At 34.7% G+C, this 24,041-nt stretch overlaps 1 protein-coding gene across 1 annotated transcript; it reads right to left on the reverse strand.

Moving 5' to 3' along the window:
* Nucleotides 1-1,047: 1,047 nt before the first annotated feature.
* Nucleotides 1,048-19,688, reverse strand: ANXA1 (annexin A1). The gene is made up of 13 exons (XM_033237093.1): nucleotides 19,500-19,688; nucleotides 12,804-12,883; nucleotides 12,602-12,710; nucleotides 11,979-12,073; nucleotides 11,021-11,134; nucleotides 10,507-10,597; nucleotides 8,540-8,619; nucleotides 7,868-7,924; nucleotides 6,198-6,291; nucleotides 5,220-5,315; nucleotides 3,861-3,919; nucleotides 2,286-2,408; nucleotides 1,048-1,390 (listed from the first exon to the last, which is right to left on the reverse strand). The coding sequence occupies exons 2-13, from the start codon at nucleotides 12,867-12,869 to the stop codon at nucleotides 1,334-1,336; spliced, it is 1,041 nt and encodes a 346-aa protein (XP_033092984.1). The 5' UTR covers nucleotides 12,870-12,883; nucleotides 19,500-19,688; the 3' UTR covers nucleotides 1,048-1,333.
* Between the last annotated feature and the right edge of the window lie 4,353 nt (nucleotides 19,689-24,041).

A 24,041-nucleotide genomic window follows, 5' to 3' on the forward strand; every position in this document is an offset into this window, starting at 1 on the left:
TTTTAGCAAAAAACATGAATTATTAAAGCCAAGGGTTAAAGAACTTGTAGACATGACGTCAAAAGTACAACTATAAAAGGAAAAGAAATAATAAATTGGATCTCATTAAAATTGAAACTTTTTACACTGTAAAAGAACCTGCTAAGAGGATGAAAAGAAAAGCTATAGACTACCACAGAATATTTGCAAACCACATATCTGATGGACTAATATCTAGAATGTATAAAGAATTTTCAAAATTCGACAATAAATAAAAAATAAGCGCTGGGCACGGTGGCTCATGCTTGTAATCCCAGCACTTTGGGAGGCCGGGGCAGGTGGATCACCTGAGGTCAGGAGTTAAGGCCAGCCTGACCAACATGGCGAAACTCTATCTCTACTAAAAATACGAAAAACTGGGTGCAGTGGTGGATGCCTGTAATCCCAGCTACTCGGGAGGCTGAGGCAGGAGAATCACTTGAACCTGGGAGATGGAGGTTGCAGTGAGCCGAGATCATGCCAATGCACTCCAGCCTGGGCAACAAAGTGAGGCTCTGTCTCAAAATAAATAAATAAATAAATAAGTAAATAGCAATGCTAAAAATACAAAATAGTGACAACTTCAAATGCTGACAAGGATGTGGAGAAACTGAATCAATGTTAGATTTATGGTGGTAAAGTGGAATAGTATTACCACTCAGGAAAACAATTTGGCAGTTTCTTAGAAAAAATAAATGTAAAATTACCATGAAACAAACATGAGAACGTTTTACAAATATTGCCATTTCATCTTTATACTAGTTAATGAAATACAGAATGTATCAAATTGTTAAAATGCTAGTGCAATACATTTATTATACAGAGACACCATCTCAATAGTCTGTACACAGACGATAAAATGTAGTGTCCCTAGTCAAAAGCTGTAACTATTTTATTCAATTCAGAATGTGAACTCTATTTCATTAAATAATTATAAGGTAGGATTCAGGCTCCTATCACTTAATGTCAAATTAAACCACTGAATTACACATTAAAAATATCAAAATACAAGAGTCAATGACACACCAATTGTCTTGTAATGTCATTTTATTTTTAGCTACATAGACATCTTTTTCATGTATTGTTACCAGAACAACTTGTATAGGGTTTCATGGTTTGGGGTAAACATTTTTAAAAAAGGAACTTATCTCTATTATACAGAGTTATAATATAAAAATGATTTATAGACTATATTTTTCAGCATATAGGTAGCTACACTGTAATCCTGTTGAAGAAACTTTCCTATTTAAGCTTATAGGATGAAAATATATAATTAAAGTCTTCTGATCATAGCTTGAGACCATCAAGGGAATGTTTAGTTTCCTCCACAAAGAGCCACCAGGATTTTTTCATAATCTCCCTTGGTTTCATCCTGTTGATTCAAAAGTAAAGTATGTTACTCGAAACCATAATTACTCTAATTTTTTAAATTATACAAGAATTATTTTTAGACTTAGCTGTAGATGAGATTATACATTACCATTCATTTAATTAAACAATATGTACAACAGATAACTGACATTTTTTGATCATTGCATAAAAAAGCAATAGCCTTCAAGACTGAGATTACAAACTTCTCTGATTTAATTATGTTTTATATTAGTGCCATTATTTTCTGTGAATGAAATATCACACAGAATTAAATAAGTATAACACAATATAATCTCATATCCTATGTGAGGAAATACCTGATTCACTCACTAGAAGAAGAGAAACGTATAGCACCTGTAATTTTCTCACGTTTTCTGGGTAGATTTTAGTCATCCAGTATGAATAATTAATTAAATTTAAATAGTTATCTACCTTTCAATAAATCCAAAACCCTTGACTGCTCTTTGTCATATTTTTTTAAACATTCTTATGAGATAACTGGAGCATAAGTTTTAAACATTTTACATGTGATAAAATTAAGATAAATATTTTGAATAAGAAGTTTCTAATCCTTTGACCAATATTAATAGCAAAATAAACCATAATGTCTATCTACTTTAGAGGGAACACTAGAATATTTTGCTTTCTGAATTTATGCATGAGAAACTAAATGTTTCCATGACTTTGGTTGAACAATGTACCTAGTATTTCAGTAGAGAACTCACTAGTAGATTTTACCAGTGAAAGTTCAATTTACTCATGAAGTATACACCATACTATATTAAATTAATCTTACATAGTAAATTTATAGATACAATAAGTCAATTCTTCTCTTTGAAGATCTTGCAAAAAGAACTTTCATTTGTGGGGATGGCATTAGAGGAATCACAACATACCAGGATGGCTTGGCAAAGGGAGATACCATACATCTTCTGATAGAATGCTTTGATATCATTCATGTCAATTTCAGAACGTGAAACCATAATCCTGATCAATGCCTTATGGCGAGTTCCAGCACCCTGGAGAAAACAAATGATGGTAAGTATCTCTTATATTCAGAAAATGCTCTCATTAAAGAACATGAATTTTAAAGTGAAGGCTTCTTACTCTTCCATATAATTTCTATAGAGAAACTAGCTATACATACACACACACACACACACACACACCCCTTACACAAATGGTAATGAAATGAAAATAAACAATCCTCTACATTAGCAGTAGGTATAGAGAGACGTCACAACTTCCTAACTCGTCTCTCACCATCCAGTCTCTGCACTGTTCAATAATTACAAATAAAGGGAACTTCTAAACTGCAAATCTAATAACCTAATCTATCTATTTAAAACACTGTCAGTGATCTTCTGTTGCTCTTAGGATAGAAACTAATCAGGGCTTACGATATCCTGCCTAATTCTTTTCAGGACTTACAATATCCTGCCTAATTCTACATCTCTTCCACTGTGCACCTTCACTCTATACTTACTGCCTTGAAAAGGTTCTGTTACCTTTTGCCTTCAAGCCTGTGTGTGGGTTACTTCCTCCTCTTGGATCACCCTTGCTTTATCCCCCATCTCTTCCACTCTTGCCCTCATCTGGCTCATTTCTATTCAGACTTCAGGTCTTAGTTTAGCTGACAGCAATGGTATATGAATTTCCAGAGTCTGGAGTATACGTCCCACTTTGCTCTTCCATGGCACCAGGTGTTCATCATTACTCAACGAAATATCACACTAGAGTATCACAGAAAGGGGCAGCAACTATGCTAACCACTACAGAGCAGTACCTAGCATGTCTATCATTTCATAGATGCTCCTTCATATTATTCAAATAGTTAGATCTTTCTCTCTTTCTCTCTCTCTGAAAACCTCTTTATTTTGGAGCTGCAAAGAAAAAACGAAGATAGCTTCATAAGTCTTCATTTATGGGCTCAAACTATCAGTACAGAAATGGCACCTTGTATAATACCATGCATGTCAGAGAGTAAAGTTAAAGTGACATAGCTGATCTCAAATACATCTTTCTACATCCTTAATCATAGAATGACATTTCAAAAGAGTCAACTATTAATCTGTGGCATGAAAGACAGAGTAATAAAAACGATAATTCAGACTCATAAAGTGGGAGATTATAAAACTCACAACCATAGAGGAAGTAGGCCACTAAAATTACACATTAAAAAAGAAAGTATATCACCTTTCTTGTGGTCACACAGGTTTTAAGCAAATCACAAGTGAGCCATAAATCACTTACCAGGCTCACTTTACAATCTCACCTGTAAACAAAAGGGACCTAATCTAACAGAAGTTTATTCTAAGAAGGTAGTGTATTACCTCTTCCATTGAATAGAACAATGATTCTCTTTAATGGGAAGATATTAAATGTGTGATTTTCAAACAATATGAGGTTTTCTGTTCTTTCTACAAATAATTCTTCCTCTAAGCAGGGCATATAAGTAGAATGGTACGTACTTTCATGGCCTGATGAAGTTTCTCTGCAAAGAAAGCTGGTTTGCTTGTGGCACACTTCACTGTAAGAGAAGAAAATTTTAGTTGATGTATTTACCATGAAAAAATGAAATATGCATATGAAAGAAACAGGAAATGTAGAATTTTGCCAACAGAATTCTATCCCTCATCACCATTCTTTACCTGTCATCTCCCAGTGTAGGGCAGTTAACTTATGAGAAGATATTTGTGACAGTCTAGATGGTGGTTTTGAATATTCTCTCCCCTGATGACCAATTTTTTATTACCTTAAATACATTTCAACAGCAATTTCAGTAGTTAGTGCTATTCTGCATATATTCTCCTTGGAAATGGAGAAACTGCTAGGTGTTCAAGACCACATAAGTATATAAGTACTTTATTTATGTTACTATAAGAACATTTAAAAAGAACATTCTGTGAACAACAGACAGTGCAGACTATGAGAGAGGGCAGGGAGAGAGGGGACATGGGTCAAAAAGCTACTTATTGGGTACTTTGCTCACTACCTGAGTGCAGTACACCCATGGAACAAACCTGCACATGCACCTCTGCATCTAATATAAGAGTTGCACAAACAAATAGGTAAAAATACATGAATAAATAAATAAAACACTCTGGGATAGGATGGGCTTAAATATAAAGCAGAGCCCAAATAATACTAGCACATGTCAATTCATAGTGTTCTTCACCTTGTTGGGATCTATGGACCAACAGCATTGGCATCAATGGGGAGCTTGTCAGAAAAGCAGAATCTAAGCTCCACCCCAGACCTGGGGAATCAGAATCTGCATTTTAACAAGCTTTCCAGGGGATTCAAGTGCGTAGTCATGTGTGAGAAACACTGTTTGAGAACATAGGTTCCCCAACCCTGATGGCTTTCTGAATAACCTGGGAAATCTTTAAAAAGTACTGATTTTTAGAAGCCAACTCAGACCCACTGAACCAGACTTTCCTGGACGTGCCCAAGATTGTACAGTTAACAAGCAGTAGACCAGGACTTGAAGTAATATTTATCTGTTTCCAGATCCTGTGCTCTCAATGACCATTCTGAATTGTCTCTGTGGTGTGTGCCCAGCCTGGTACATTGCTTGATCTAAGTAGGTGCTCAGTAAGTATAGTCTATCTCTCCATATTTTTGAAAAGGGGAATAATATCTGTTGTTATTAACGTTATCCTACTTTGCCAATCTTTTATGTTGCTTCAGTTGAAACAGATGCACTACTTCTGGTTGTTTTTTGTTTTCTTTTATTGGTTTTGTTGCTGTTATTGTTGTTAAGTATAGGATAGCATTGAAAATACAATTTCTAGTTAGAAAACTCTTTCAACTGCAGGACTACATACCGATAGCTGTGAGGCATTTTTCAATGTCACCCTTCAACTCCAGGTCCAGAACTTTGTTCATGTCATGCTTACTGTACTTGGTGTATTTCTGAAACACTGAATATTAAATTTAAACTAAGATACATACAAAACATCCTTTTCTTTAGAAAACTTTAGCAAAATCAAGGCCATTGACTCAAAGAATTTTTTAGTATAGCAACTTTGGCTACAACTTTTGAAGCAATATGCACAATTAATCATAACATGAATACTTAATCCTCTCCTAGGAATGTAACTCACATGGCCATTTTGGTATTCCTGTATATTTTGGGGAAGTGTTTGCAAGCGTTGACAGTTATTAGAAATGGCATGTGATTGACAACCGCAGCACTTCCTACAGCAGTTCTAAGAGCCACAGCAAATGGATCTTCCCTTATATAAAGACCTGTGCACTAAGTTTCTCTTACATTTAACAGTAGAAATCAGTATACTATTATAAGATGATGAACTTTGGTAATCATCACGACTTTTCCATTGCCTTGGATTCCAAGAGGCTCAGAGCTAAATCTTGCACTCAAATGCCGGACCTTTTTCTGAGTTTTGTCTTGTTGTTGTTTTTCCAAAGCACCTGCATATTTCTTTCTTCATTTAGCTGTAAGGGTTTTGTTTTGTTTTGTTTTGTTTTTCTTCATACTAATTTCATTTGTTCTGTTATGCATGTCTTTTCCCAAATATATTCCAAATCTTTCAGGGGAGTAAAAGCAGTGAAAATAACAAAATGATGTTCCACATGCCCAAGTCACAAAATGTATTAAATATTATAAAGTAGTGGCTGTACAAAATTGGACAAATGGACAAATAACGAGTTAGGAACGCTATATCTGTTTGATACAGGAGAGATACTGATAAAGGGTTCTGTTTTTACTTTCTCTTATTTGTTCTCAAAGAAGAAAATTGCATCTTCCATAAACAGATTCCAGAAAAAAAAATTATTGTTACCTCTGCGAAGATGTGGATAGCTTCTAGTGGTAAGGATGGTATTGAACACGTTTACGTCTGTCCCCTTTCTCCTTTCTCCTGCTTCATACAAGGCCTGTCAAGAAACACAAAAGTAAACACTTCACTATCTGCTGAAATGATATCTGCACAATAATGTTAGACCTTCTCAAAGATTATCTAGGCAGTCGCTTTGTGCCCAATACAATCAGAGTAGTCAACAATAAGATTGCAAGTTCTTTAAAGATAGGGACCTTATTTTGTTTGTCAAATATCTCCCACAGTTTCTCTCAAGGTGCCTTGTAAACACTAGAGACTGAATATATGTTTGCAGAATAAATGTTTGCTGAACTAAATTGCTTTAAGATTATGCTCTATAGCAAGACAACTCCAAGGGGATCTCTAAAAAGATTTTTTACTCTGTTGTTCAAAGTAATTGTCAGCAAATGTTACTTATAAATCAATAATTCAACCATAACCTGGACCTTGCATTTTGATGTTAGAATTTCTGGATTCAAATTCTGACTCTGCAATTTCAAAGCCATATAATCTTAGACAAATATTTCAACCTTACTAAATTACAGATTTTTTTCTTTTATATATGAAAAATATGATCTCTGCCCTATTTGTCACAAGCAGTCTCTATTAACTTTGAAATGTTAACTACCATCATTCTCTTGGGTCACACTAATCCATGTAGCCTCCATAAATATATATTAAGAACGCTGATAGTCTTAAAATGGAAAGCAAATTCAGAAATGTCAAAAGCAAATAAGAATTTTTTATTATGGGCAATTATTTAAATGCTAACTCTTGTTCTTTAATATGCTTGAACAATTTCTATTGAAATGATAAAACCTCCAATGTATGTAAAAAGTTATTTTGCACTTTTCAAGCAAATTGATCTGATATGTATGCATTTATTGAACAAAAAGTTCATGAGTGACAATTATGTGCGTGATAATGTACTGGTATAGCAGAAGTGGTGGGGGTACACAAAGAAATCTCTATCCTTAGTGAAGCATTGTAATGAATTCTCTAGAGAATACTGTTCCGTGAGAAGGCATAATGCAAACATTAGTTGTCTGCTTTAAATGGAAATTCCAGACTCTAAAATGGTATGATTTTTCTTATGTTGCCAGTGGTTTTGCATATAAATAACCAGCAATGTCACTGAAACTATATAAAACAATATGTTAGAAAGTATATATTATTATAATTTATCCTATACTTTTATCATTGCAGTAATATTTTAACAATATAAATCGATATCTATAAACCATTCCAAAGTTCTCTGTTAAAAATAATGTTAAGTATGCTTACTCTTTCCATTGCACATAATAAAAAAATTACATTTCCCTTTCTTATACTTAGTTCAATGAAAGGTCAGAGTTTTTTTTAACAAACAGTTCTTGTGAATGACAAATCAAATTTGTATTGTCCTTCTTTAGTTCTCTCTGGTTTTATGAATGATGAGAGATATTGAAAACTTACAAAGACTACGTTTTTTTCTCTTTTGGGCTACAGAAAGTCATGCCTCATTCAGGAAACGAACATTAAGAAGCCATTGGTCTCTCAGGAGATCTTAGATTTGCTTTCACAGGGCATCATGTGGTAGCCCCACCTAAGGTAGGAAGATGGACTGCAGCAGTATTTTGTAAGCACTTCCTTACCCTGGCATCTGAATCAGCCAAGTCTTCATTCACACCAAAGTCTTCAGATCGGTCACCCTGAAAGAAATCCCATTCTATTGTTAAGTTCTTCTCTAGCATGTAATTGCATGATTTACTTAATTCTCTGAACCTCAGATAAATAATATTTTTTGAGAAAAAGATATTCTACTACTCATTTCTAAACGGAGCTCAGATCCAAGATTTTATCTGCGATGGTTTTAGATGTTCTTTCCCTCCAAACCTCATGTTGAAATTTGATCCCCAGTGTTAAAGGTGGGGCCTAGAGGGAGGTATTTGGGTCCTGGGGCTGATCTCTCATGAACAGATTAATGCCATCTCTGGGAATAAGTTCTTGCTCATGAGAACCACAAGAGCTGGTTGTTAAACAGGCTGGTACCTCCCCATTCTCTCTCTTGCTTCCTTTCTTGCCATGTGGTCTCTGCACACACCAGCTCCCTTTCCTCTTCTGTCAGGAGTGGAAGCAGCCTGAGGCTCTCACCAGACACAGATGCCCAATCTTGAACTTGTTAGCCATCAGAATCCTGAGCCAAATAAACCTTTTTATCTTTAAAAATTACCTAGCCTCAGATATTCCTTTATAGGAACACAAAATGGACTAAGAAATTAGTCTTTATAAAACAAGAGGCATTTCCTAAATTATCTGAGTTGTACCTTAGCAAGAGAAAGCAAAGCGTTCCGAAAATCTCCAGATGTGTCTGAGGTTATGTCTTTGGCCAGATCTCTCTTCAGTTCTGAGAAAAGAGAAAAATAGATTTTATAGTAAACCAGTGATGAATAAGAAGAATGTCTGACATCTCTAAGTTGGTTGAAAATTCACAGTGCCATAGTGTTGAATGACTTATGGAGCATGTTTCAAAATATTATCATTTTTAAATAAGAAGAGAAAAATTAAAGCAGATAAATTTTTGGATTATTGAATTTATTTCATATGAAGCAATGGGAGCAATTTAGATAATACTGTGATTGAAAATTCACAGTCATAAAGCTTTTGTTACAAATAAATTGTATAGGTATACATTAGTAATTAATTCTGAAATACAACATGGCAGAATTTAAGCAATAGAATGAATAAAATAATTGTTTAAAAGAACAAAATGAGGTACTTGCTTGAATACAAATTATTTATTTAGTTTAAAAACTATAAATGTCGTATAAGTAACGCAGTTTGATGATTTATGTGTGTGTAAACACTTCTGCTTAACTACGTAAAATTATATTGTAATAGGAAAAATAAATTGAATTTGTAATTGACTAGTGCTATGGTTTTGATATTGTTTGTTTGGCCCTGCCAAGGCTCATGTTGTACTTTATTCTCCATTGTTGAAAGTGGGGCCTGTTGGGAGATGTTTGGATAATGGGGGCAGATCCCTCATGAATGGCTTGGTGTGAGTGATTTCTCATTTATAGTTTCTTTAAGAACTGGCTGTTTAAAAGAGCCTGGCACCTCCTTTTCCCTCTCTCCCTCTCTGCACATAATCTGCTTCTGTCTGCTTTCTCCCATGAGTAGAAGTAGTATGAGGCCCTCATCAGACGCAGACGCTGGTCCCATACTTCTTTACAGTATTTCCTTTCTTTATACGTTACTTGGTCTCAGATATTCCTTTATAGCAACAAACAGACTAAAACAACTTGAAACTGGGCAATTTAATAAGCCATCACTGGCCTATATCATGGCATAATGAAAAAAAACCACTTATTTTTATAAACTCTGTTTTATCAAACAGAAAATTATGATTATTATTATCACTGATACATGGATCTAACATAAACATTGGTAATTAAATAAGAATTGCAGAAAATGAGGTTTAAAAGCTTCCTTATTTTTATTATTTTATTAAATTCCTCTGAAAACGACATGCAAAAGCTATTGTATTCTCCATGCTTGGTATGAGAAGCAAGCAGAAAGATCTTCTATGTGCCACATATTGGGTTGGGAAAGCAAAAAAGCCAGCAGCTCAGGGAAATGAGAGAAGGAAAATGCTAACAGATTTGCAATTACCCTCTTTTTAGTGTTGAGCACGTCATTTAAATGAGATGCTTCACTGAAGAGACAAAGTAAGCTAAGACTAGTCTTTTATTCTGTGAATTTAACTGGTGATAAAGAGTGAGTTGCTTATGTTCATAATGATAAAGTTAAGGTTTCCAACAGAGAATTATAAGCACCTAATTCTTTACTTTTTCAAGGACAAATGAAGAACATTTTGTTAGAAGATTTTTTTTGTTATTATGTATTCTTTTCAAAATAAATGACATTTGGACATTTTTATAAAACACATTCCAGAATAATAGAAAAATGTTTTTCAGAAATTTTTAAAACTTCGGTGCTCTCAATTGAGGTTTCCATTATAATCGTATGTGGCCATTTATCCTAGAGGAAAATTTTATATTAAAACGCAAGCTTGTTGGGGATTGGGACACCATCTCCATTGTCAACAGCCTAGCAACACAAGCATTGCCTGGTAACAGCATTTAATAGACATGCGCCAAACAATAAAGAAATATTTTGATATGTAGAGATTCCAAAGCTGCCATAATTAACATACACATTCAATTTTAAGAACGTATATCAGATTTCCTTTTCAACTAAGGCACTTGGACTGTTGGACATTACAACTTACCCTCTCTGTAGACCCTGTTAATGTCTCTGATTTCTTTGTTAGTTCTTGATGCCAAAATCTCAATCAGAGTGTCTTCATCAGTTCCAAGGCCCTAAATTTGAAGAGAAGAAAAGGAGAAATGTAGAAAAAAATCTTCATTCAAGAGGATCAACTAGTTTTTGGTATTCCAAAATTTGTTTGACTCTGTCATTTAGTACATTTCACCCACAATATTTAATAATTACAATAAGCTCTATTACATTGCCCTAAAACAAAACAAGTTTATCATCAATATTTTGGGTAAAAAAAATGCAAATATATGACTCATACAGTGACATGACGTGGAAGGTGTTAGTGCCAACATTTACGTTTTCATGTATATATTAATTCCTTCATTGAGTTATTAATTTATTTATCCTTCAACCTCCCACTGATTGATAGGCACTGTACTAGATTTTGAAAAGAAGATAAGCATAAGTGACTTGCCCAATACATCCTCTTGAGGAAAGGAGTTTGCTTACATTGGGTGATTTACCTTCATGGCAGCACGAAGTTCATCAGCATCAAATTGCGCTGGAGTTTTTAGCAGAGCTAAAACAACCTCCTCAAGGTGACCCGTAAGGGCTTTCTTCAGTGTTTCATCCAGGGGCTAAAAAAAAAAAAAAAATAGATTAGAATCAGGGCTTCAAATAAGTAATGTGTACTAGGTTAAAAAATGTGGTATTACCTGACTTTAAGTCATCATACAACTCATCCCTAAACCCAACCATCTTTTAGAGCTTCTTTTCTTCACATACAACGTGTACCAAATATTTTGAAACAATATCTTATTCTTTTAGATCTAGAGGGATTAGAATAAAATTTACTGAATTCATCGATAACTTCTTAAAGGATAGGTTAGTAGTCTTTTATACAGGGGAGAAATCACAAAGCGGACTGTGTGCTAACAGAAAACAGAAGTAAAATTACTTTTAAAATAATATATTCATGTTTCCAATCTTTGAGGTTTGTACTTCTCAAATAAGCAGTATAATCAGATATTGAAATTATATAGTTTTCTAATTTCGTCGCTTTAAAAAACTCATATTTGGTATAAAAGACATAAGGTTTATTTTTAAAGTAGAATTATATATAAACTTTAGGCATTAAACAGCTCAGTTTAAATATTAGTACATTTCAATCAGACCATATTCTTTATTGACAACAGCAATCTTGGTGTTAATGTTCAGATTAAAAATTTGACCCCAGAGCACCACATCTGCAGAGAATATGACTTTTCTTTGACTTTTCCAAGACGACTAATGTATAAAAATAGGAAATTTGATTAAATGGATTCAATTGCAACAAAGTGGATAAACACTGCAATCCCAATCATAGATATAATGAGAAAACAGTGGTTAGAAACTTAAAGAACTAGGTAACTGTGCTTCCGAATCCATGGTTAAGTATAAATATGCTGAAATTAAATATCTAACTTTACCACTCTAACTCACCTTTCCTGTTTCCTGGAGATATGCTGCTTTGATCTGTTGACGCTGTGCATTGTTTCGCTTAGTTAGAATGTCAATGATGGTTGCTTCATCCACACCTGGAAATAAAGGGCCGACAGCCTTTAACACCAGTTTTCTTCATCGTCAGTTGACATAAAAGAATTCATTATTGAAATGTTCCAAATGAACTTCTTAACAAATTAAGAGGTATAAATTATTTATCAGCATAGAAAATCAATGTTATACTACATATCAAGGAAGAACTTGGGAGAATGACATTTCATTCATTTGAGTGAGAAAGGAAGAGACAGTTAACTTTTCCTGGCCCTCAGTGTTGCAGTGTTTGATCCTAGTTCCAACTTTATATGTGAACAGAGGTTTTAATTTCAGCATGGAGTTTCTACTAGAAATGAGCTAGTAATATCTGCTGTTACAGTAGAGATTCCACAGATTTGAACACAGTTTCCTCAGTGTTAAGTAAATAATTGTATCTTCATTTGGCAAAGAAATTTTTTATCTTCAAAATGAAACAGATTCTTCCCATGGCACATGTCTGTTTTTTGACAGTCATTCAAATAGCCATTCTGAAATGTCCAGGAGGGAACTGTTTTGAGGAAACACATTACCTTTAACCATTATGGCCTTGTGCAAGGCAGCGACATCCGAGGATGGATTGAAGGTAGGATAGGGGCTCACTGCTGATCCAGGACCGCCTTTGGATGACTTCACAGTTTGCTAAGAATGAGAGAGAAATAAATTAATGGCCATTTACTTATATTCGTTTTTATTTCAATATTGCAATCATCATTTTATTATCACTCTACTTACAACATATTCCTGCTCTTCATTTTCAATAAACCAGGCCTGCTTGAGGAATTCTGATACCATTGCCATTTTTGAAAAAGTGTCTGGAAAGAAAACAGGTAGATGCTTTTACAAAACAAATGCACCATACACAACCTCTCCTTCCTCACCTCTTACATACATAAGAGGCAGCATTAGAGAGTAGCCTTGCTCTTACTTTCCAGGATTAATTACATTTAGGAGCATAACAAAATGTAAGACGTAAGTTTATTTGTTTTTTAAAGGAAGCTTTTATCCTTAAAATGAAGCTATACCCTCCTCTCTGAAACTGAACTCTTTCTTGGCATATTCAATTCTAAACTTTAGGGATCAGACAACTACCACAAGTAAGCACACAGGCTGAAGAGAGGAGTTTGTGGTTCCCTACATTGTTCTAAATTTATAGACCATCCACCATATGCCAAGCACTGAGAGTACAAAAACATTGAAAAATCATCTTATGTACCCTCAGGACTTAAAGCTAGTGTGTGTTCTCCACAGGAAAACATAAAGGCTAAAGAAACTTCTTAGAGAAGGCCCTGGCTGACCCAAGCCTCTCTTGAAATGAGTCAAGATTAACCTGGCAAAAAAGTTAAAGAGCACAAACAAGAAGCTTGTCATATTTGGGAAGCTGAAGAAAGTTTGCTAGAGCAAGAAATGTTGGCAGAAACTGAAACAAGAAGTTTAAATGTGGCCACAGAAAGGGTTTCTTTTTATTTGTGTGTTTTTTTAAAGCAGCATGGTTTCATTTATGTTTCAGAAAGACCATTCATCCTGTATCATGGAGAATGACTAAGAGATAGACAAGATGGAGGATTAGAACACTATTTAGTAGACCATTAGACCATCTATGTAGAATTAATGAGAGCCTGTCCAAAAGTAATGGCTAGATGAAAAGCTTAATGATTGCTTTTGTTTTTGTTTTTGTTTTTGAGATAGAGTCTTGCTCCGTCGCCCAGGCTGGAGTGCAGTGATAGGACTGCAACCTCCGTCGTCTCCTGGGGTCAAGCGATTCTCCTGCCTCAGCCTCCCGAGTAGCTGGGATTACAGGCAGTGGCCACTACACCCAGCTAATTTTTGTATTTTTAGTAGAGACGGGTTTTCAGTATGTTGGCCAGGCTGGTCTTGAACTCCTGACCTCAGGTGATCCGCCCACCTTGGCCTCCCAAAGTACTGGATTTACAGGTGTGAGCCACCGCTCCCAGGCAATGATTACATTTATAAGGTAAAATAATCTATGACAACCTGTACAAGTGAATTCAGATTTAAAATTTTATCTGTAAAAAGATATTTCTCCCTGAATAATTTAGTTTCCTTTTCTATTTCTTGGTATAAAATTATTCAGCATTGAAATAATTGCCGTCTTCACATTTCTTCCTATTTGAGCTGTCTAAATAGTAGTCCTACATATTTTTCCACCCAACACAAAAAACCCAGAAAAGGATTATTTTATACAGGATTTTTGGTCCTAACGGGAAGCCTAGAGGTGAAATTGTAACATGCATGCTCTTTGGGCAAACTCTATCTTAAAGGAAATTTCTTGAATTGCTATCATGACTTGGCAATATTTTTATTTGATGAGACATATATTTTTAAGATCTTAAGTATATTAAAAATTAATGTATTCCCTATTTTGGCCACACACACACAAAAAGCCATCACAATCCTTTTAGTCTGGGGACGTTTTTCAGAGGCCTTGCTCAAGGTCTACACTGATCGGTCTATCCACACCATTCTCTTTCACCCCTCTAGAGACTACTCTCATGAATGCTTGTGAGAGGTTGAGAGGATAATCTTGGCAGTTTTAAATTCTTGATATGAAGATAAATGACTCATGAGGCATAAAACCCATAAACTAATTCCACAACAGCATGTTCAGACAAACCCTTTCAATTTACACCTGCTAAAAAAATAACTGGAGTTCCAAGTAATAACAATGAATGCATGAAAAAAATAATATCCAAAGCAGAAACCATCTGCACTTAATTCTCATGGGATTGCTCTTATTACTATTCTGTCATCTGTGAGAAGAACCAATACCTTTTCCACTCATTTAAAGTAGCCTCTTTCCTAAATTTAATCGATAAATTTAAAATTGTTTCCTGAGGTGAAGTACCAACGTGCAATTTTGCACAAGGTTTTAGTTCCCATTACAGTCTAGTCTGATGCAATTGCGGTTGCCACATGGAGTTTCATATTCCAACTTCTTAATTGGCACACCCAATACTTTAAAAGCAATTCTAGCAGCTTCAGACACACTAAATTTCCATTTTCATCATCTCATCCAAGCCTTTGATAAAGAAGAATCATCAAAATAAGTGTTATAATTCGTCATTTGGCAAAGTACTACTCCATCACTTATAAAAACATGTTCATTAATTCCATTCTTTTCAATTAGCAAATAAAAACTTCAAAAGAAAGCAAAACAAAGACTAAAGATATGGTCCAGTCTAAAATTAAAGGTGTCTCTGATAACTTCAAAATAAACTTTACAAAAACTTTACCATAGTAGTTTTTTCTTTTTTTTACTTCTAAAAAATACTTGAATAGTGTCCATTAAAAAGAAAAAAAAAAAAGCTAGAGAGAGCCTAGGAAAAGGTATACTAATTACACAACACAAGATAACAAAAATAAGTGGTTTAAGTCACTTATTTGACAGAGAGAGCATCCCTAGAGGAGATAGCTTTGTCATTTATATCTTCTAAGTTTCTACATTCCAGCCTGAAGTATTTGGATAGACTAAAAGCATAATCTAGGAAAGAAAAGCAGCCAATAGAGAATTTTCTTCAAGAAATCAATTAGAGAAAAACGGAATCTGAATTCAGCCAAATTCACCACTAGCTCTTAGCAAAGATTAAAGACAGGAGCATCAAAGCAGGATATAGAAATTGCTCTAAAGGAAACAGATGTTATCACATACAGCTGGTTAAGGGCCCAAAGCCAACTGCACATATTAACTGAGCTTCCTAATAATTATAATGCATCTAACAAATACTAAATATATTTTTTATATATATTGGCCAAATTCTATCCATAAGCCATTCTGACTCTTCAATACCTATACTCTGCATGAAAATCTACCTGCACCAATGAGTTCACAAAAGATTTTCTTTTTTCTCTCTTTTTGGTTGTAGTGTATAAAGCTTGCAATAGATTTTAAAGAGCCTGTTCTATCAACTTACAGATTTCAACTAACTCAATACAGATTTCAACTAACCAACAATAAGCTCTAAAACTAAGTTTATTTAAGTACTTAGCATGAGCTCAATGAAAGTGAAATTAGCCATTTATACATAGGCTAATCTATAAGGAAATTAACAATATTTCACATTTCTTCTAATTAATGGTCTTTTTGTGAACATGCACTGCCTACCAATGTCAACTTATCTATTATTTGAATGTATAACTTTCTAAAGAGTAGCATTTTTTGCATATTTATGTGTCCTAAAAGAGAACCCCCTTCATTTTTCCATCTCTCAGCCTCATGAAAGGCTACCTCTAGTATTTGTGACAGAGGAAGCTGAGTTTTGTGGTTGATTATATCTTCCTGGTTACAATCTAGAACTATCAGAGTTTTGCAATGATAGTAACAGCAACAACTAACTCTTGCTTGGAATAACAGCCTTTCATCATTATCCTCAGTTTCTATCTGGGAAAACTGAGTATTATTTTCAGGCAGTCTTCCTGCTAGTACTGGCAAGAATGGCGACATAAATCCATCCCTTTTGATTCCAAAGTATTGTATATTTTGGCTGGGCATGGTGGCTCACGCCTGTAATCCCAGCAATTTAGGAGGCCAAGGTGGGCAGATTACTTGAGGCCAGGACTTCAAAACCAGTCTGGCCAACATGGCGAAACTCCATCTCTACTGAAAGTACAAAAATTAGCCAGGCATGGTGGTGAGTGCCTGTAGTCCCATCTACTCAGAAGGTTAAGGCAGGAGAATCAGTTGAACCCAGGAAGAGGTGGAGTCTTCAGTGAGCCGAGATCATGCCACTGTACTCCATCCTGGGCAACATAGCAAGACTCTGTCAGAAAGAAAAAAAGGAAAGAAAGAGAGAGAGAGAGGGAAGGAAGGAAGGAAGGAAGGAGAGGGGGGGAGGGGAGGAGGGAAGGAAGGAAGGAAGGAAGGAAGGAAGGAAGGAAGGAAGGAAGGAAGGGAAGGGTGTTATTCTTTTAAATTAGTGACCAAAAAGAAAACGACATGATCAGTGTTCTTTTTAATAACTCACACCTGAGAATCAAATTCATTAACAGTCAACTTGTGCAGACCATGGCAAGTTTCACCCCAGCCTTAGGGAGTTTATTTTTAAATGCATGCCTTGTGCATAATTTTTCCTCAAATATATATTTCACAAGTACTTCCCACACCTTCCCTGATGAGAGAAGGCAATTAAGACTACACAGTGGCATGATTTACAAAAAGCAGTTTATGAAAGGTAGCCTCACTAATGTTTTGCTTCTGGGCTTTTCGATAGGCTGTTCTTCTTGCCTGGAATACTTGTTCCTTCTCCACATTCAGTTCTCTTTGCCTAACTAATAGCTACTTCTAAGTGAGGCGTCAGCATTGACCTCATCATGTTCTTCAGAAACCCTTCATTCGTTCCTCAGTCCTGGATTCGGTGACCTTCCATGCTCTCCCAAAGCATCTTGACTTCACCCCTACACCAGCCCCACCATTCTGTATTATCACTTTCCATTGGTTTATTTATATTCCCCAGGAGCAGGCCATGAGGCCTGTGCTAACATAATAATATTCATTATGTATGTACTTCCAATACCTAGCAAAATGCCTGGAATTTTGGATGTTAATAAGTACTATTGAATGAGTATCATGTATCATTGCTAATATTTTTAAAAACATATCTACACTAATTTAACAAACATTTTCTCCCCACAACTATAGGATATAAAATACAAATTGAAGTATACTGGTTCTTGATTATCTGGCGATCTGACCTCAAGAAAAACATTTAGCTTCTCCAGAGGGTCTTCATTTATAAAATAAAAATGTTGAAGTAATTAGTATCTAAGATCCATTTACAGCTCTGAAGTGCCAATCTTAAATTTTACTTCAAGTAGATGAAGATGAAGAAAACTAGCATAATGAAGGAAGGTATTGTGTAAATTGGATCTGTTCTGAGCTTCCTGATGAAATTCTCTCCAATTTTAAAGGAAAAGGAGATAGTTGACTTCAAAAAACTGTTTATAGTTTATCATTGAAAATATTGCACTGGTTTAGCTCTTATTTTAAATGTCATAAATTAATAGGCCTAGAGAGAGCTAATGACATATTCAGAAATCAACCTTTGCAGATATTTTGGTTGAAAAAGTATTTAATAAGCATGAAACTCTGGTTGGTTCCTTAATAATGTTATTATTAACTATTTTGTCAACATCTGTTAAATGCTGACTATGTGCCAGATGTGGTTGAGCCTGGAGCTAGGGTGGTAATGTCACTTTTGGGGAAGAGGCCATTTCAGAACTATGAAACCAACATTTTACCACATTTGAGTCATTTGCAATGTGCACTCTCTCATAGCTACCAAAATACTCCTGTGGAAAGAGGGTAACATTGCTTTTTCAAAGTTTATACAATCTTTTAGACATAACCAAGGCAAGAAAAATCTCATCCTTGATAATTAACTAGCAGTGAACATAAGAAATCAGAACATTTAATAAACATTTAAAATGACAAAACAGAAAAATCCTTGAAGGAATATGTTTAAGAAAAACTACCCAGATATATGGTCATGGTTTGTAATCTCACTTTTACAAATATATCCAACACCAGTAAATACTCTTCTTTAGTTTTGCTTTGCGCTTTTCTAAGGAGTTTTATGGCCATTGGCTCATGCAACACTCAAGTGGAATAGCTGTTAGAGGGCCTTACTGACATTCCCTTAGGCTAATGTCTCTGACACTACCCAGTAAGTATTTCCCTTCTTCTTAGGTTTTCCAGCCAGCATTTGAAAACCCTGTATATGACACAGAGCCTACAAGAAAAGGAATGTGACCACACCCTCTTTGAATGAAACAAGTAATAAGCAGACCTTCTTATTTTAAATAGCACGAGCAAGCATAACATATATTTTTAATTTAAATAGCACGAGCAAACATAACATATATTTTAAAATGTTTATTACAAAGGGCATGATTACCACTTTGAGGTCTGATCTATCTCGTTTTCCTTACAAAAGACGAAAATAAATTATGAAAGTCCTACTATTTTGAAACAGTTCCCTGCAGCCCACTCTCATCACTTTTGTTCTTGCCCCCAAAAGCAGCCCTCATCATGACTTCTCTGTAAAACACACACAGCTCTTGGGAATAAATATTTCAAGGGGAAGAAAAGGAAAAACACATTCTTTAAAGGCTACCAAAGGAAAAGCACATTCTTTCCTTCTTTCTTATGGTAACTTACCAAGAGTACAATGAGCCAGTATTAAGCAAACTTATCATATTTTTACTTGTATTTGTTAACTAAGAAGAACAAAAACATTGTCATTTGCGATTCCTAAAATATAAATATCCAATGTAATTCTACAGAAAGATTTATGAATGACTTATCATGTTAAATGCAACTAACCATAAATCCTGTAGAAGCAGTAACATTTAACATAGTGGTGAGAAAAGTTTTCAAAACAACCAAAACTAACTAAAAGGAAAACCAAGGCTTACCTTTATCTCTACCTTCTTGCAAAGAACTAAGGGGAAATTCTTCTCTGAAGATTTCACACTAGCGGTGGAGACTTGGGCTCCTGATTTTATAGGATTTGAAAGGAAGCCACACCTAGCAACCAGAAGTTAGTAATTGGCTGCCTTCTGTTTGAAGTACGTGGCTCAGCTATGTCCAAAAACAAAGTGAAACAAGTCTTGCAAAACTACTCACTAAACCAACTCAACTGGCATTACAAAGGAAAAGAAATGGAAGGACTGATTTCCCCCCCTCTGTATTTTGCACTTTTATTTCCAGATGGTATATTTATTTTGCACTTTTATTTTCAGAGTATACATCTGCCCCAATCCTAATACCACTGATTAGCACACTTTTGTAGTTAAATAGATTGTAGACTGAAAAAAGTATGTTACCTTCAAAACTAAACAAACAAACTTTTACATTTGAATTCCACCTCCACTTACTATTCTGTAACTTTAGGGACATATTTAATTTTTCTGAACCTGTTTTTACTTTTGTTTTGTTGTCTTTTTTTCCCTCCCTTTTAGTGGAGAATGGGTTCTCATTATATTGCCCAGGCAGGTCTCAAACTCCTGGGCTCAAGCTATCCTTCTGCCTCTGCCTCCCTAAGAGTTGGAATTACAGGTGTGAGCCACCATGCCTAGCTGTTTTTATTTTTGTATATAGGAGCATTATCTAAGTTGTCTACCCACTAGAATTCTTGTGACAATGGAGAAATAACATATATTTGTAAATTTTAACATTGCACAACGCCGAATGACTTTCTATTTATATTTTTCTTGCCTTCAAAAACAAAAGACTTTTGTTCCTAGATATAGCTTTTTATTATAAGAAATATAGAAGTAATAAAGTTCCAGATTGGCTCAAAATTTTGAGCAAAGGTAATGCCAAAAATTTGATCATTATGAAGTTCAATAAAAGCATTGACATTAAAAGGCCTATCTACATTAATTCTTTTAAATAAAGTCAGTTACATAGAACTGTATATAATATAGATCAGTTATGCATAAATTCTGATATGAATAGATCTTTGACATTGTAAACTGGTTGAGCAACAAAACAAGGAACTAGACCTATGAAATGAAAAGATTATTGGAGCAGCAACTATTACAGAACACATTCCATAAGAAATTTCCCACCTGATGGAAGGAAAATTGGTTCTGGTAACTTTCATAGTGGCTCATTTTCATTCTTCGTGAAACCCTACAAAATATTATACGATGTTTCCATTAAAGTGTACAAGTGTAAACTCTCACAGCATTATGGCTCAATTTATGCTGCATTTAGTGGTTTGTTATTTTCCTCTTTTCCTCATAGATATCTCAGGTAAAATACATGAAGTTCAGGAAGTTAATGAAAATACTTTCTAAAGATCGGCAGTATTTTATAAGACAGTCTAAGTTCTCAAGGCCAATATCAATGAAGTCAACATATCCTGAAGTAGGACGATCATCTAATCTAAATATTTCAGAAAATGTCAATATATGTTTTTACTATCATATGTGTAAGTTGAAAAATAATTAGTTATCTGCTAACAAGTTAACTGATATTGCACATTGATCTTGACAAATGTAGACTAACTTTCTAATACCATATTTATGTCATCAGGTGAGAAGGAATAAGACAATTACACAAAATCTGGTTTTCTTTTTGTCTTTAATTTGCATTTGTATTCCTAACTCTGGTAATGGAACTATTGGAACATTCCTGTACAGTGACGCTCTGTACAATGAAGAAAAAAGTTCACTTACTTTTTATAAAATATAACAACCTAGAAAACATATATAGTCTCGTTTTGTTGCTGCTATTACCAGTGCCATAAACTGAATGGAATTATTTTATATATTTGGATTTGTAATACATAGACAAACCTAAAATATCAACAATAAACATGGTCATTGTAGCAGAATTAAGAAAAAAACTGAAAAGAATGTTTTTCCAAAATTAACTTTCAGCTGTAACACTAAAGGCAAGTGAAACTCTTAAACATAAAACAAAAAGAAAGCCACTAATCATCTAGGTATATTGCTGTGAAAAATCTGTCAGAATCTTTTTCTTCACACAACAATAATGTCGAGTAGCTTTATGGAAATAAAAGAACAAGTAAAATATGTTATCATTAACAGTTAGGGGATAATCATGGGTTAAATGTTTTTTTGTGGGTGAAATGCCACATACTCCAGAGAAATGACTCACCACTCTTGCTGTTTCTACAAGATGATGATTCATCGGCTCCGCTTACTTTACAAACAGAGAAAATAAAGAAAGAGAAGGAAAGAAAAAAGACAGTTAAAATCAATCACTATATGCTACATTTTTCACAGCATGTTTATTTTCACTCATTTGGTTTAGAATCTGATAGTGAAGAGGAAACGAAACAAAACAAGGAGAGGAAATATGGAGTCTCTCACATACATCTCATTGTGCATAAGACTCTTGCAAAAGATCTGATCTTAGTAAGCTGTCCCCTCATTCTTTACGTTCAACTCTATCTAAGCATTACTTGTTATATGGAAGAAAGGGTGTATTCTGAATGATCAACAACAGCATTTCACTGAAATTCCAAAATCTCCCCACAGCTTCCTCATACCCCTATCCACAGCCAGTGAAAATCATTATTTTAGTGTGTATTTCTCATGTGTCCCCAGGTCAAAGCATTTTGAGAACTAGTGATATAAATGTTTTTCCCTTTGCCTCTTAACATGGCAAATAATTATCCCACACACACACACTGAGTTATTGGGATTCTTATTATTATTATTTCTCAGTTATTCACATGAATTAAAGACAGAATTTTTTTCAAATTTTACTCTTTCAGGTTAATGAAGTAGTCACGTGGGTAGCTAGAGCCAAAGGGAGGTACCTTTGTTGGACTTCACTTAGGGAAAAAGATCTTACCTCCCTGCCTCTCTATATTTCCTTTTGTGGGTGGAATATCTTAGAGAAGATAAAAACTCAAATTCAGTGATGGTTTAGTATCTATCACTGTGTGACTTAGGAAAAGTCAGCCAATGACTTGGTGATTCAACTATTATATTTCCAACATCAGGATCATGCTAGGATTAGTAATTTGTATTTCACAAGTCTTTTTCTATTTCCCTGAATATAGTATCCATATCCCTCTCTATATTATTCTAAAGTAAGAGAATAAGACCTTGTCACATTCACTATAATGACAAATTTTACTTCAATACATTTTCAAGAAGTTTTACAGAAGGAAAATTAAGATATGCGTTAAAGTCAAAAGGTCAAACTCTGCTTTCTAGGTTCCAGCTGTTTTAAAATAGTCTGGCAGTTACTTACAAAGATAAACACAGTCTTACAATGCAATCCAGCAATTGTGCTCATAGATATCTACCTAAATGAGTTAGGAAATCATGTTTACACAAAAACCTGCACATGTATGCTTACAGCAATTTATTCATAATTACCAAAAATTGGAAGCAGCTGAGATATTTCTCAAGCGGTGAATGAATACATAGACTACAGTACATTTATATAATGGAATATTACTCAATGATAAAAAGAAATGCTTTTAAACCAGGAAAAGAAATGAAGGAATCATAAATGAGTATCACTAAGAAAAGGAAGCCAGTATGAAAAGGCTATGTCTGTTTCATTCCAGTAAGATGCATTCCGGAGAACGTAAACTATAGAGAAAGTAAAAAGATCAATGGTTGCCAGAAGTTGGTGGCAGAGAGGAGTAATACATAAGAGATTTTTAGGGAAGTGGGCTGGGTGTGGTGGCTCACACCTTTAATCCCAGCACTTTGCGAGGCTGAGGCGGGCGGATCATCAGGTCAGGAGTTCGAGACCAGACTGACCAACATGGTGAAACCCCATCTACTAAAAACACACACAAAAAATTAGCTGGGCCCGGTGGTGCATGCCTGTAGTCCCAGCTACTCAGGAGGTTGAGGCAGGAGAATCACTTGAACCCAGGAGGCAGAGGTTACAGTGAACCAAGATTGTGCCACTGTATTCCAGCCTGAGCAACAGAGCGAGACTACGTCTCAGAAAAATAAAAGAGATTTTTAGGGAAGTGAAACTATTCTGTATGATACTATAATGGTGTTTGCATCTGGCAAAACTCATAAAAATGTATAACATGAAGAGTAAGCCCTAATGTAAACTATGGCAATTAGCTAATAATAATGTATTCACCAATATAACAAATGGACCACAATATTCCAAGATATTAGTAACAGGGGAAACTAAGAGCAGGCGGAAATTGAGTATATGAGAATTCTCTGTACTTTCTGCTCAATTTTTCTGTAAACCTAAAATTTCTCTAAAAACTAGAGTCTATTAATGAAAAAGAAGAAAGTTCATTTGATTATATACTTTCTGAGATATACTAGTACCATATAATTTCTAATACAATAATTCAAAAATTGTTATGTAATCAGAACACAAAAAATACAGCAAGTCTTCACATAATCATTGACAACTCCATGGATTTATGACATGAACCAAAGATTCATATCCTTCAATTTAATAATTTTTTTTCAATTTCTATTTTA

The sequence above is a fragment of the Trachypithecus francoisi genome, unplaced genomic scaffold (genome assembly GCF_009764315.1).
Source record: "Trachypithecus francoisi isolate TF-2019V2 unplaced genomic scaffold, Tfra_2.0 Lachesis_group16, whole genome shotgun sequence".
NCBI classification, from domain to species: domain Eukaryota; kingdom Metazoa; phylum Chordata; class Mammalia; order Primates; family Cercopithecidae; genus Trachypithecus; species Trachypithecus francoisi.